General features: G+C 33.7%; 2 protein-coding genes across 3 annotated transcripts; both read right to left on the bottom strand.

Annotated features, from left to right (window-relative positions):
• Positions 1 to 1,607: 1,607 nt before the first annotated feature.
• LOC105330935 (U1 small nuclear ribonucleoprotein C) lies at positions 1,608 to 5,801 on the bottom strand. 2 transcript variants are annotated; one of them, XM_011432880.4, is made up of 6 exons: positions 5,674 to 5,801; positions 5,454 to 5,496; positions 3,495 to 3,603; positions 2,673 to 2,690; positions 2,168 to 2,278; positions 1,608 to 1,964 (listed from the first exon to the last, which is right to left on the bottom strand). In XM_011432880.4, exons 1-6 carry the CDS (start codon positions 5,679 to 5,681, stop codon positions 1,870 to 1,872), a joined length of 384 nt encoding a protein of 127 aa, XP_011431182.3. In that variant the 5' UTR covers positions 5,682 to 5,801; the 3' UTR covers positions 1,608 to 1,869. The 2 variants fall into 2 exon arrangements, with proteins under 2 accessions (XP_011431182.3, XP_011431181.3); XM_011432879.4 differs by having other exon boundaries at positions 2,607 to 2,690; positions 5,674 to 5,794.
• Positions 5,802 to 8,359: 2,558 nt separating this feature from the next.
• Positions 8,360 to 14,714, bottom strand: LOC105330936 (kyphoscoliosis peptidase). The gene is made up of 4 exons (XM_011432881.4): positions 14,001 to 14,714; positions 12,952 to 13,067; positions 11,394 to 11,510; positions 8,360 to 10,790 (listed from the first exon to the last, which is right to left on the bottom strand). Exons 1-4 carry the CDS (start codon positions 14,214 to 14,216, stop codon positions 9,467 to 9,469), a joined length of 1,773 nt encoding a protein of 590 aa, XP_011431183.3. The 5' UTR covers positions 14,217 to 14,714; the 3' UTR covers positions 8,360 to 9,466.
• Positions 14,715 to 15,267: the final 553 nt, after the last annotated feature.

Below are 15,267 nucleotides of genomic sequence, written 5' to 3'. Positions count from 1 at the left end.
ATTTTTAAAGATTTTCTCTATATATTCCTATGTCAAAATTCATCCCCTATTGTGGCTTCACCATACCAGACTACCCTGGACTATTATTTAAACAAACTTGAATCTATACGATCTTGGGATGCTTCCACTCAAATTTGGGCTTTCCTGGCCAAATAGTTTTGAGAAGAAATTTTTTTAAAGATTTTCTTTATATATAAAAATTTATCCCCCATTGTGGCCCTGCCCTACCCCCAGGGACCATGATTTGAACAAACTTGAATCTACATCATCTGAGGATGGTTACACGCCAATTTGAGCTTTCTTGGCCAAATAGTTTTTAAAAGAAATTTTTTAAAAGATTTTCTCTATATATTCCTGTATAAAAATTTATCCCCCAATTGTGGCACCACCTTACCCCTTGGGACCATGATTTGAACAAACCTGAATCTACACTATCTGAGGATGCTTCCACTCAAATTTTAACTTTTCTGGCCTGATAGTTTTTGAGAACAAGATTTTTAAAGATTTTCTCTATATATTCCTATGTAAAACTTGATCCCCCCATTGTGGCCCCACCCTACCCCCGGGGACCATGATTTGAACAAACTTGAATCTACACTATCTGAGGATGCTTCCATTTTAATTTGAGCTTTCCTGGCCTAATAGTTTTTGAGAAGAAGATTTTTAAAGATTTTCTCTATATATTCCTATGTAAAAATCCATTCCCCCATTGTGGCCCCACCCTACCACCAGGGACTATGATTTGAACAAACTTGAATCTACACTACCTGAGGATGCTTCCACTCAAATTTTAACTTTTCTGGCCAAATAATTTTTGAGAAGAAGATTTTTAAAGATTTTCTCTATATATTCCTATGTAAAACTTGATCCCCCAATTGTGGCCCCACCCTACCCCCAGGGACCATGATTTGAACAAACTTGAATCTACACTATCTGAGGATGCTCCAATTTTAATTTGAGCTTTTCTGACCTGATAGTTTTTAAAAGAATTTTTTTTAAAGATTTTCTCTATATATTCCTGTATAAAAATTTATCCTCTAAATGTGGCACCACCTTATCCCCGGGGACCATGATTTGAACGAATCTACACTACCTGAGGATGCCTCCACACAAGTTTAAGCTTTTCAGGTCGAATGGTTTTTGAGAAGAAGATTTTTGAAAAATACCAACAAATTTTCAATAATTCTCAATTATCTCCCCTTTAAAGAGGGTGTGGCCCTTCATTTGAACAAATTTGAATCCCCTTCACCTAGTGGTGCTTTGTGCCAAATTTGGTTGAAATCTGCCCGGTGGTTCTTGAGAAGAAGATGAAAATGTGAAAAGTTTACAACGACGACGACAACGACAGACAACGGACAAATTGTGATCAGAAAAGCTCACTTGAGCCTTTGGCTCAGGTGAACTAAAAAAAAAAAGGATTTCTTTGAACACAGACATTTCAGGTCCATTGGTTCTTTCAAAGATTATGTGACTGACCCAGTGGTTTTAAATAAAACATTAAACATATAAAAAAAAAATTGCAGACACGCACGTGCATATCAAATATCAGAAAAAAAACACATGCTGTCAGCTTAGCTGAGCTTAAAACATTAACTTCAGAGACAATGTTCTTTTAAATTTTATTTTGATGACATTGTATTTACATACACACACAAAAAAAGATAAAAACTGACAAATTCATTTTAACCAGTCACACATCATTTAACTACATGTAGAACATGTATAAAGTGTACATTTTCTCCCCTGTCAACACATGCTCCACAGTCAGAAACACAAGATGAAACAGGATCACTTTCAACATGAGTCCTCACACATCACACCATCCACACACGCTAATGTCCTCAGCTACCACACACATCCTATGGGTGATCATTTCATTGGTTTTCTTGGTTGTCCCATCATTGGCCCCCTCATCATAGGACCCATGGGTCCCATCATTGGGCCCATTGGAGGCCGCATCCCAACTACAAAGACACAAGTTACAACAGTTTCAAGGTACTGCCATTTTCTTTAAGTGTTACTTATTAAATTATTAAATTGATCATATTTTCTTAAATGCATTTCAGCATACAATACCATACAAGCACTTTTTCCATGACTTACTAGAGATTTATTTCCTAAATTTCCAATTTTTTTTTATAAATACAATGAATATGAGATCATTTACCTGGCATCATACCCATAGGTCCCCCTGGTGGACCCATTAGTGGCATTGGCCCACCAGGCATGGGCCCTCCCATGGGCATTGGGCCCTGAGGAGGTCCTCCAGGTTTACCTGCTGTAATCAAAGCATAAGTCATGTGTTATCAATAAGTCATACATGCAAACAAAAAAAGAACATTAAATTTTCAAAATCAGAAAACACATTTCAACCAATACCAGCTGGAATATGATTTAGTTTTGTTGGATACTTAAGCTTTAAATACCGGTAACTGTAGTTATTGTGTAATAGAGGTTTACTCCTTCAAAGTTAAAAGAATAATTTAACTGAAAGGTTTTTTAACAAAAGGAATTGAATCTGATTGTTTGGATACTACATGGACCCGTATTATCAGTACATGTACAACACGGTACGGATATTGGGATGTCTGAATGTGATGCATTACCAGCTGGAGGAGGTATCATGGCACCACCCGGAGCACCCGACTGGAATGGGTTGGATGCTATTTTACCTGCTTTGAATGCTGCCGCTGTTTAAAATAAGAATAGAAAAAGGTTAGAAGTTGTCATAAAGCAAATAAATGATCAATAGTCAAATATGATTAACATTGCACAAATTAATTTTAATATGAATTTTCATCCTTGTTCTTGATGTGTTGTTAGTTACTTTGAAATTCTTTTAAAAAACACCAAAATTTGAACAAAGAATTATATATGATATGAATTTGGCCCCCATAATTCACCATTTTTTAAAGTGTTTTGGGAACAATAAAATCTTATGTTATTTTTTAGAAGAGTTGATATAAAATATATATTTCATCTATTTATTTGATTTATTTACACTCACTTGCAATATATGCTGTCAGAAGTAACACTATTTCTATAATTTAATCAAAATCTGTCAAAAATTGACATTTTGCTTACCTTTTAACGAATGGGAAATATAGTGCACATGCTTGAACAAGGAAAATTTTTTTGTCAGTTGCCTAGTTATATCTCTGATTAAATATTTTGTTTGTTCAAGCATGCGCTCTATGTTTTCTGAAAGAAAAACCGCTTGAAAACAAGCTGTTTTATGCTAAAAATGCAAAAATGGCGAGAAAAGGTTGTCTTTATGAAATCATATTTCTAAATTGTGGGCACTTGAATAAAAATGAACATAATGTAAAAACATCACATATCATATCTGTACAAAGAATTACAGTAAAATGACGATGTTCATTTTAAGGGGGCCATTTTAGGCCCATATCATATATAATCCTTTAGTCACAATGGCAGACATGAAACAGAATAAATGATAAATTATTACAACAGCAGTTCTGACTTGCACTTACTTGTGTCATCTACAAGTTTTTGTACTTGTTCTTCTAGCCACTTCTGGTAATATAATCTGACATTTTCTTTATGCTTTCTTCCATTGCAATGTGTTTTTCTTACTGATGGCTGGTTCATGAAATAAAAGCATTGAACAATCAAACTAATATACTATGAGCTATCTTATATATTTTACATATTCATCGGAATCCACAGCTTTTAATGGACAGATAACCTGCAAACTTCTAGTCTGAAAATATTTTGATGGACGACCAAAATTTTGCCACTCAAGTCCTTTTCTTCTGCTATTTTCGAAGACAAAAGTATGAAACATGACGTTATAATGTAGACTGAGCATGCAACCTTTTTACAGTCCAACTTTGGTTTATGATATTAGTAGACAGGTAGATCCTAATGTGTGCTTTTCAAATAAATTTTCTTCAACAAAAAATCAAACTACACTGTATTAAATCTACGCTCGATCCAACGGTCTTACCCTTTACATATTACTTATGGTTCTTATGGATATAGAGCAAATAGATGGCTGTGCTCTGCGACTATCGATGTAACGTTAAAAAATAGTAACAATGGCTCTCATAGAAAGAATAATCTTACCGTGACCGGGCTACGCTCAGGTCACAGTAAGAATTCGTCCTATATACTTGCAATGTAGCAGCCGCGAACCAGATCAACTTCGCGTCAATTTTAAGTCTGTTAAAAATAATTTGTAGGGAAACACATTTTTATACATTGCAAACCTTTTTGAACATGCATATATAGTTAAGTCCACAAAATATCCATGTAATGACTCGTACTGAGACATTTTGTTAAAATGCACGTTTGAATTTGCCCGCCATTTTGTCTGAAATCGCACTCGGAATGTCTCAGATTTTTTTCATTAACATGGCGACCATAAACAGGGAATTTTGAAACGTGATGTTAAAAGTGGCAGTGATTTTGTTGCAAAAACAGTTAATGTGGTAATATCAGCGAGAGGCGGGCGAAGCCCACCCGCCTAGCGAAGCGAGGATTAATGGTAACATGTATATATAAAAAAATCATTGAAAAATGAAAGTTGAATCAGGGATACTAAGGCCAAAAAAATTTTCTTCCAGCCATGGGCGCCGCCATATTGGCAGCCATTTTGTTTTTAAAAAGTTAATTCAATCATTGTTTGACCGGTACTTATCGATGTTTGTTTCCCCTAAACTCGGATAAAATGTTCCAGTATTTAAATTGAAGGTAATTTGAATCAAAAGAAATAAAAGAGGACACGGGATAAGTTTCAACAGTGCTTCAGTCAAGAAACACGACTAGTTCTATGTATGTCTTACCAAATTATCAGATGGAAAATAAAAACGTTAATATCAAGGAACTGGTCTTTTAGATACTGAATAAAGTATTCAATTTTTATACTGCGGCATTTGTATGACTTAAATTGATAAACAATGAAAGAAGAAATAAAAAAAAAGTTTGGAATAACGTAACTCTCTTCGGCTATTTCGAAGACAAAACGTGTATTACGTTTGAAACATGACGTCATAATGTAGACTGAGCACGCGACGTTTCGTCAAACTTTGGCTAATGCTTTGAGTAGGCAACCAGGCGGATCCTACTGTGTGCATTTCAAATTAATTTTATTCTACAAAAATCAAACTGCTCTGTGTTAAATCTGCGCTCGGTCCAACGGTCATACCATTTACATATTAACGTTGCAAAAACAGTTAATGTGGTAATATGGGATTATAAAAGAGAAACATTGAAGGCATTTGAGACCAATCGTATGAACATTTAGGCGAGATACAGTGCGATGTAATTTTTTTATTTGCTACAAAGCGAGTATATGGGACGAATTCTATCGTTAAACCGGGTCCGTAGGACATCTGTCTTTTTAACGATAGAACATTCTATGTATGGCTCTCAAACATTATAACATAGTCAATACACATTAAATAACCAATTGAAACACAGATACTTACTGAATCATGTGTGAGATAGGTGTCGCAGTAGTCACAGTAGTATCTGAAATCACAAAAGAATGCGGTAGACATTAGACAACATGTCACCGTAGCACAATGAGACGTGCATCTAACGTTATGCTACAACATCCGTTATCGCCGTCGGTTTTTAATGATAAACTGATTTTCTGTATAACAAGTAACTGTCTATGTCAAACATTCTTAACAAGATTGTACTTACTTTGGCATTTTCAGACATAAACTTGTTGAAAAAAAGTGAAACGATGCGAGCACAAAACACCGGAAGTTCGACACACAGACATACAAGTAAATGTAAGTTTAAAACCTTAAAAGCAGTGTCGTATAATCCGATAAATTCCGGTATATTGCAATAAAGCGATTTGTTATTTTATTTGATGGAGAACTGTAAATTAAAAGAATATGTACTGAAACGTACACGACAAGCAAGCATATATCATAATAATCAAAATAAATCAAGATAAAGTAATGCAATGAAATATGTTACGGTGTGATCTATAAATTCTGAAACTCCTCTGAGTGCCCATTACAGTTTGATTAATAGAACAAATTAAAAGTACCAGAAATTCGTCAATGAATATGATTTAATTGACCATGTTGACGTCTTTCGTTTTTGGAGGCATAAGAAGATCTTTTTTAATCACAAACTGTAATTGCACAATGCTTTACACTTTCTGCTTGCTTCTTTTTCCACATTTCTTTCAATTAGCAGCTTTAACATTTAAAACTTTAAGGTTTTATTTAATATGAACTCGATCATTTAATAACATGAAATGAAAGATCCCCGCCCCAGGTTTGCACCAGGGTTACATGTGTTACATTAAAAGTTTAAAATTTATCAATTTAAACTTAACAGTTTTAAAACTGTTATAGTTAAGTTTAAATTGATAAATTTTAAACTTTTAATGTAACAGTAATGATTAACATGAATTCATAATTCATGATATTTTTGATTTTATATTTTGGATTAATTCTAATATTCAATTAGGATTTTCCTCATGTAATAGTAAATTTTATTTTATTTTAGTTTAAGAATATCTACTATTTCGCACAATTTCCTTTAAGTATTTTTCTGAAAAACAGATTTCTGTTCCCTTTGTTAGCTAATTCATTCGCACATCTTTTGTAAACTTAGGATGACATTCCCAGCTGTTAGATACTAAGAAAAACATTCTTATTTCGGTTTCTTTGGAGGTAAATAAAGATTAATATTTCTTTCTTTATATATTGAATAAATACATTGTATGACCCTCACTGGTTTTCTGTCTATTGCCTGGGTTACAACACACTTTCCATCTTGCGGCAATCAAATAAAGACAGTTTTATTTTAATTTACGGATTTTATTTTGATTCAATCAGGTGCTGTGGAAGCAAGTTTCTTGCATTTAGACACAGGTTGATCCTTGAGCTAATTTCCCCAAACAATTAGTCACGACGGTGAAAACCAGTGTGTGACACATGTATGAGTAACGCAGCAGTAACTCATCTTCTGGTCTCAGTCTTAAAGAGAATGAAACTTTCTCCAGTATTTTCTCGAACCACATAACTATTCTCAGGCACCAGAGACATAAATAACATGTTTCTGCAGGCACGTCATGCGCGGATCTAGAGGGGGGATCGGGGGGGTCCCGACCCCCCTGGAAAATGAAAATTTATTAAATTTACATAGTAAAATTATCGCGAAAATATGCCTCGGACCCCCCCCCCCCCTGGCAAACACAATTATCCTTCGGACCCCCCCTGGAAAAATTTTCTGGATCCGCGCATGCACGTAGCATCGTTTTTGAAAGTTGGGGGGGGGGGCATCGAAATAATCATGAAATTCCTAACCCGTATTGGGGGTGGGGGGCATAGCTTTCCTATAAATTAATATAACATCAATTTTCACTGTTAATTTCCTTCCTTTCAATTAATTTCTTTTCGCCAACTTTGCACAACACGCTGTCGCACTAACACACAACATGCTGTCGCATCGACACACAATACGCAGTTATATATTTAACGAATAAAAAGAAGTAATTTAAGGGAATTAGGTTAACGGGAGAAATAAACCTATATAAGTAAGCATGCTAAGAGTTAAATAAACTGGTAATAAACAACAGTCAGATATACAATATGGCTGGGAACACGGTGCATGTTGTTCGGTTCGAAAACCTACATCTAATAATAATTCATTTATTATACATCAGAGAAAACGCACAATTACTATTTTCTTAGCCTAGTTCCACAGGCACCTGACGTTATAAATTTTCTTATAATAAAAACAAACAAAGAACACGTCAGGAATTATCATCTCATAAAATCCTTTCTAAGACACAATGAATTTAAACGTTTTATGTTTTCCCCAATCTGACTGTTGTTTGTACGTTAGCACTGATTCTAAGACAATGTCAATTACCTCAGTGAATGAAACATCGCAGGTTTATTAAATCGCTTGTTATATACTGAGTAGTTGGTTTTTAGCAATGTTTTTCCGACAAGGGTATTTTATTTTTATTATGAGAAAAATTTATAGCGTCAAGTGCTTGTGCCTAGTTCCAAGAAAAGACCACGTGGTGAGCACGTTGTTAGATACGCAATGTTTGACAATAATGTTCAAATTCTTTAATGCTATTATTTCAAATTTATTTTTTGGAGGTCAACTGGCTAATGAGATTTAAATAAGTTTAAATATATGATATAAAGTTATGCATTTCACATAATTATGTAAAATACATTGAAGATTTTAAAAATAAAATGTAATGCACATACATGTATGTGGCAATTGACTTTATTAAATTTGCTTAAATATTCACGTGTAGAAATGCTTGATATACATATTTCAAGATTTTTATGTAGCAACCTCTAATGATACAAAACCTATCATAAGTTATATAAAGTTGCAAATTTAATACCCACCTGATTTACCGTAACATTTCAATGATTTTTGGCTGCATGTAATATTTCATGTTTAAAATTTCATCAGATTTTAAATATTTAAACATAGCTCCTCATCTTAAGGATATTAAGTAAGGGGATTAACGTGGTCTTAAAGTCGCTACGACCATCCGGCCCTCCTTTTCTTCACTTCTTCTATCGATCGAATTAACATATTTTGTTTGTCTATGAAAAAGATGAATAGGCGCATTTACTTCATGATATGCCAGTGCCTGTGTATTTATTAAATATCATCTGTCATCCCTGACTTTGAATATCCATCATTGTGTCATAACCTTACAGAACAGGCAACATGTCGAAAACAAGTCTTATTCCTTCCCATTCGGGACGTTTCACCTCTTTCCAGGGGAGGAGAATGATTCGGAAAATAATTTGGAAAATTCGAAATCTTTTACGCACACGTATTTTAAAATATTTATATGTTTAAAATATGCCAAGCTTCTGTTCATCATATACATTTTGCTTCTTTTAAGGGATAAAGAATCATTCTTTGAGCATTATGTGGTGATCAAGATCAAACCTATTAAGGCTCGAAGTGCTTTATGATAAATTTGATCACCTCCTAATATTCAAAGAAGGAGATCTTCTTACTTATTTTAACATAATTTTCAGCAATTGTGCGAATAAATATTAAATAAATAATAATTATATCAAAATAGTCATTGATGAAATGTATTTGGACCTTACATTAGAAAACCGATTCGTGGTTTCATCTCTGACAAAGACATTGGAATTTGTAAATCTTTCTTCATATTATTCTTAAAATCTGTCACCTATAAAGATGCTAAAATGAGATGCAGTTATTCTTTACCGTTCAAAGACAGGTACGAACGTAAAAGGGTTAAACAATGATTTATTCAGAAGATAAATGGATACTAAACGGCTAAATGCTTGACTGGACTTGCAAATATATATGTGCTCATATAGAGCTGCTTTTCTAAAGAAAAAATCCCTTAATTTTTCAAATGCAAAAACGTAATCAACATGCATCATCTCAATGAATATACTGATACAAGTAAATAGATGATAAAGCGTACACATTTCCTGCACATTGGGCTTTATATTACGTCGTATTGAAAAAGTGTCCAGAAAGTATGTGTGCCATCTGTATTTCCAGAAATGTCGAATCTTGTGCCAGAACTTGGTGTTGTTACAGTACATGACCATTCATCTCCATCACGTGTCATTTTTGTATCAGACGCCATGGCTTTCACGACGAGTGGAGACTGAAACCGACAGGTAACCGTTGTATTAGCAGGCAACTGAGCTGATAGAGGTTCTATCAATTTGCAGCCGTATGTTTGGGCTTGGGGGTACGCTTTAGGGTATCCTGGACAAGGATCTGCCGGTTTTGTGCACTCGATAAGAAAGCAAGCCATATTGTGATACAGATCATCATCCCCATCCACCCTTTGACACATCAGTTCTAATTTGTAAAAATCCGTAACAGGAAAACAAGCTTTTATATTCAAGCTGGTGTGTGTGGCCGATACCAAACAATACTTTTCATAATTCCAAGAGAGCTTTTTAGTTGCAGGTATAATTTTCGCAAGAGTGGGGATATTCCGATTTGTGACAAATGTTTTGTCCAAGTGCCCATCTTTACTTCTGATTTTCACCGGTAGACGATTCTTTTCCGTCTTTGAAAATCCATTGTCAAACGCCTCGAGATTTATTCCACACATTTGCCCATTGTTTTGTGGATATGGATTGTACTCTTTGGAAACATTTGAAAACTTAATGACATAAGTCATCAATGATTGATAAGTTTTCTCAGTCTTATTAATTTCACCAAAAATAGTTAAATTATATTTTCCATTAGATGGGGGTAGAATAGAAATAGAAAATTCTTTCGATTTCTCTTGTCGAAGGAAAGTGAAGTTATCGCAAGGCATACCGGTATTCATATCATAAAAATCTGATGTTATGACGCAAAGAAGTCCATCTTTATCTCCGATTATTATTTCAACTTCATCGCGAGCCTCAACAATGCTCTCTTTGTGGGTCAGTGGAAAAACATTCCACATCATTGCGCTGTAATCAAGTTTTAGTGCTTTGTTGTATGTCTCTAATGAAATTGGATTACCAAGAAGTTGCCATGTTTTGGACACACTTCCCTCATTGGACTGCCATGGGAAATGATCAGTTATAAAGAGTTTTGGGTCAGTGAAAAAATAAAAGGTATTTAGGCTTTTCTGAAATTTTCTGTTTTTGTCCACATATCCAGCACCCCAGGTACATTCAACGAACTGCCATTGTCCGTCCACTCGTACCACGTTCCATGCATGATCTGTCTTTGTCAATGGTGTAAAAGGATTTTCTGCTGAATAACTATATCCTTTGGAAAAACCAGCAATAACTTTCACAGGAAGACCAGCTATTCTGAAATGAATAAAGGTGCATGCACCAAATTGATAAACCAACGGATAGGCGATTTCTAAAAAGAATATCTATTGCAGTAATAGTAAAATACATCCTAATTGCAAAGTCATGTGGCCCGATAAAGTATGACTGTTCGCTCAGATATTATTATTAATCTTAGAATGTCATATTGATGCCAGATTCATTCTGACGGCATTGCTCTCGATTTTGATTTTACAGTAGGCTACTTGGTAAATATTACAACAGCAAAAGTTAAACATGAAAGGATAAAAAAGGTAAAACCTGATCCCCTGTCATTTCAGGTATTTTTCTACAAGAATTGTGGGTATTTTAAGATCTGTATGATTTACTTCCAAAATCACGGAACTCTGCACATGTGAATACTCGGTGCTTTTGGATTTTATACCTAGCATCCAATATTAAAGCATTGCCGGAATCCACGGGTTTTCTATTTGTTACACTGCTTTCAACAGTTGAAAACAATGGAACGGATAAAAAAACCTGTGGGTTCCGACGAAGCTATTAAAGCAATTACATGAAACTTTATCTAAAAATGATGTTTGCGCATAAATAAGAAATAAGAAAGCGTACTCAAATACTTACGTGCATAATGCTTCAAATAGATTAGCGTATCCACTGCAGACAGCTTTTCCCGCTTTAAGAACAGATTTAGCATCCATGCTACCATAGTGACCACTAAAGAATGCTTCGGTGTCATATCTAACTCAAAAAATGAACAAGGGTAATCAGTATTGGACAAAAATTCAAGTTTGCCACATTGATATTCTTTAAATAGCTATACTAGTCATTAACTTTAGGAGAGAGAAGAGTCTTTTCTGGTTTTCGACCAGTCAAAAGTAAATTTGATGTTCATTAAATCAAGATGAAAGGAAATTAAAATATGATATTATTCTATTTTTTTTACTATCATGCATGTTGGCATAAAAAAAGTAATCAAAGTTAAGAATTTAACAAGGACTATATTTTTGACGGAAAACAGGCGTCGGAATATATAACACATTTTTGCAATTCAGAATTGCTGTCGATTCACGAGTCTATTTAGCATTTTTAAAACTATTGTGAACTAATGATATTAAGATACTTGAGTTTCAGAATATGTTTTTAAAATATGATTTGCCTATCGAATTACATTCTTATTAGCTTTTTTAAAGCATTTAAAATTACAAATCTATGCATAGAATTAAAAAATCGGTTTCGTTTCATAGGATCAAATTTGATTAGAAACATTAAACTCTAGTCATTACCTACTGAGTATTGATTTAAAAATCAATAATCTATTCGTACTTATATAAATCTACATGTATCTAGTTGGGGAATACATGTTTATTTAGAATTATAGCATCTGTTTTATTATTGTGTTTATATTATTTATCGGGATTTACCCATCTTTAATTCTTCATACGTCAGGTTAATTTCATTAACGAGTTGTAATGTATATTACATATGCTCAATGAAATAAGCCCATTATTTATCAAATTGATTTAATCTTATTCTATTTAGAAATAGGAACAGTTATCGAGCAATATGTATTTTTTTAAGTTATACGTACATGTACAAATATTTCAATAAATGTGACTGTTTTCCTTAATAACACGTTAAACAAACCGAAAATTAAATTTCTTTATTAATTTAGCTTTAGAAACAAAACCCTCGTCATTTTTGTGCACAGACTAAGAACTTACGCCTACCCATTAGCAGGCATAGATTTAAACCCAAATTTAGTCCCGACTAAGTTTCCGACTTTTTGTGAAACGCAACTTAGTCTGGTTTTGAGGTTTAGTCCCTTATTTAGTCTGGACTAAGCTTACGCCTGGACGTAGGCCTTTTTGAGAAATGGGCCCCAGAGGCCATGCTTCGTAAGCGTTCTATGCATCAAAACTAAAATCGCACATTCAAGAAACGAATTGAATTATTTTTAATATTCAACGTTGGTCAAATCTTAACGTCCTTGTGCACTATAAGTAAGTTTCCCGTAAATATATCCACTCTGTACGTAATCATTTAATATTATTAAACAGTTTTAATTTATAAGTATGGATTGATTAAAACAATATCTTTTTTTAATTGAGATCAAAATTAAAATTCATTCTTCCCAAATGAAAGATTGAATTGCTAGTAAGCATGAAATCAAAATGTATACCTTATATTGTTTGCTATCCAGATGAAGAGAACACGAGCTTTCTCCGAGTCGAGTTTGGCTGATTTCAGCAAATAGTCAGCTAACGTATTGATAGATCGTTTTACTTCTTTGGGTGCCTTAGAAAAGATACATGTATATTAAATACGTTAAAAATCCTTAAATTTCTTTAAAGAGGTTCGTTCCTCTGTTTTGGGGTGGACATTTTGGGTCACCTCTAGTCTGAAAATTATCTTTTATTAATTCTATTTATCAATTTATATTTTACAATGCAAAATAAACCATATTAGATAAAATAAATTACATATTTACAGAGTATAAGGGACTATCTTTCGAGACGGACGGTTTTTAAGAAGAAAGTGAACATTTTTCTTTACATGTGCCGTATAACTTTAGCTTCCTTATTTTCAGTGCAGACCAAATTTTCAGATACTAGTAGTTTGTGCATTGGAATATTTTCGAGTTGTTTCAAAACACATAAGTTGTATCGTAATAATTTTTCAATATTTTTTTCTACATATATTGGCTTATTAAACTGATTTTTCATAAATTAGATTATCTTATGCCATGTCTCTTTTACATCATTTACCTAACTTTCGGTTTTATTCTCTAAATTTATACGATTTTTCTGACAAGTCTATTTTGATTTGAGAAAATGTTTGAAAGTTTTAAACAATCAATTAAGTGGAGAAATTGCAAATTTTTTCATTACGTGAATTTTGATTTTATTGATCTTAAATTGTATAAATTTATATTTGATACCATGGTTCATACCATTAAAAAATTATAGAGGGAAAAGCGATTTATATGCAATTTGCACTGAAAGTGCAGAAAGGCCATATTAAATACACCGTAGCACCGAAACAAGCACACATACCCTAAAAGTTTGTTTTGAATTTTGTTAAAGCTAAGTGTGTAGATTTTTAAAACATACTTAGAAAAACCTTTAAAACACTTTTGATCGCAGGATCCAACGTCCTTAAATTGATTATCAATTAGTGGAAGACATGTACACAAATTACAATAAACATGTGCATTAAAAACTGATATACCAAGAGCGCATGTTGATCTATCGCGGTAAAGTCCTCCTTTTTCCTGGTCAATACTTTTTCGCCTCTGCTTTTTTTTCTTGGTGATGTTTGGTCTTGCTCATGTTCTCTAGTCTTTGGCTTTCCTTTCTTAGACCGTTCGTAGAGTTTGCTGTTTTTGTTGATAGTCCCTGTGGAATATTCTCTAGGACTAACTTTAACGGACGCACAACATCCCATGATTGGTATTGATTGGTAACTATAATCCGGGACACTTGCTTTACAATGAATGACCACTTTCGCTTTCCAGCTATTGTTAGGACTTCCTTACTTGGAATTGATTTACTGTTTGATTTATAACCTTAAAATTTATGATAACAAAGCCACCAGGTTGTCGCACATGATAGTGTTACGGGGACATGTAATCTTATACCAGGGACGGAATATCGATTTAACTCTAGTAGACTTTTAAATTTATGATTCATATCTGCTGTTTGAAGTATTATATTATGAAATATGATACTTATACTAGTACTTATTTGATATTTTGACGGATAATGATTATATAATTCTTGTTAAAAATGCTTGAGGCTTAAAATTTGGCTTCTAAAGCAAAATAAAATAACGATTTAAAATGGAATATAACTAACCCTCCTTCATAGACGTTTTGGTAACACACATACCGCGAACTTTTCGGCGCCTTGAACAACATTAAAAACTCCAACACGCATAAAGTTCACCATTCTAACACTTGTTAGACATACAAGTCAAATAAAAGAAATTACGTTACTTTAATACGTTGAAACATAACGGCAATCATGCGCGGATTCAGAAAAAAAGTTTTCGGTTTGGTTTGGGGGTTGTCCGAGGGATTCCATTGGGGGGGGGGGGGGCGAGGCATATTTTCGGAAAAGTTTACTATATATATTACAGATTTTATAGACTCCCTGATCCCCCTCTAGATCCGCGAATGGCATTTAAAATACCTAATCTATACATGTATACACATGCACAACTTTTGCTTTTCATTCTTTTTACCCAAATTTACCGGAAGAGTTACATTTGTATTGCATTCAGAAGTTGGAGTTCTATTCGCTTTTCGCTATTCACTATTCGAATAGCAAATAGAATTCTCTGGTCGGTTCGCTATTCAAATCATTTGTATATGTATATCACAAAAGAAACAAGTTTGAGTAAAAGATAATTTTAATTAATATATACTGTGAAATTGTTGCAATTCGTTGAGGCTATTTTCGCAGATTTCTTTTTTGAAAGGCTCTTACATTTTATT

Source organism: Magallana gigas, chromosome 5 (genome assembly GCF_963853765.1).
Source record: "Magallana gigas chromosome 5, xbMagGiga1.1, whole genome shotgun sequence".
Classification (NCBI taxonomy): Eukaryota; Metazoa; Mollusca; class Bivalvia; order Ostreida; family Ostreidae; genus Magallana; species Magallana gigas.
This window is presented reverse-complemented; position numbering and strand designations above follow the sequence as displayed.

Coding starts and splice junctions, on each gene's coding strand:
- LOC105330935 (XM_011432879.4), bottom strand. Junction 3,604..5,453: donor CCTATCTCACACATGATTCA/GTAAGTATCTGT, acceptor TTCATGAACCAG/CCATCAGTAAGAAAAACACA. Junction 2,691..3,494: donor AAAACTTGTAGATGACACAA/GTAAGTGCAAGT, acceptor TATTTTAAACAG/CGGCAGCATTCAAAGCAGGT.
- LOC105330936 (XM_011432881.4), bottom strand. CDS start 14,216: ATGGGATGTTGTGCGTCCGTTAAAGTTAGTCCTAGAGAATATTCCACA. Junction 13,068..14,000: donor TAGATCAACATGCGCTCTTG/GTATATCAGTTT, acceptor ATCTTTTCTAAG/GCACCCAAAGAAGTAAAACG. Junction 10,791..11,393: donor CTATTTGAAGCATTATGCAC/GTAAGTATTTGA, acceptor TATTCATTTCAG/AATAGCTGGTCTTCCTGTGA.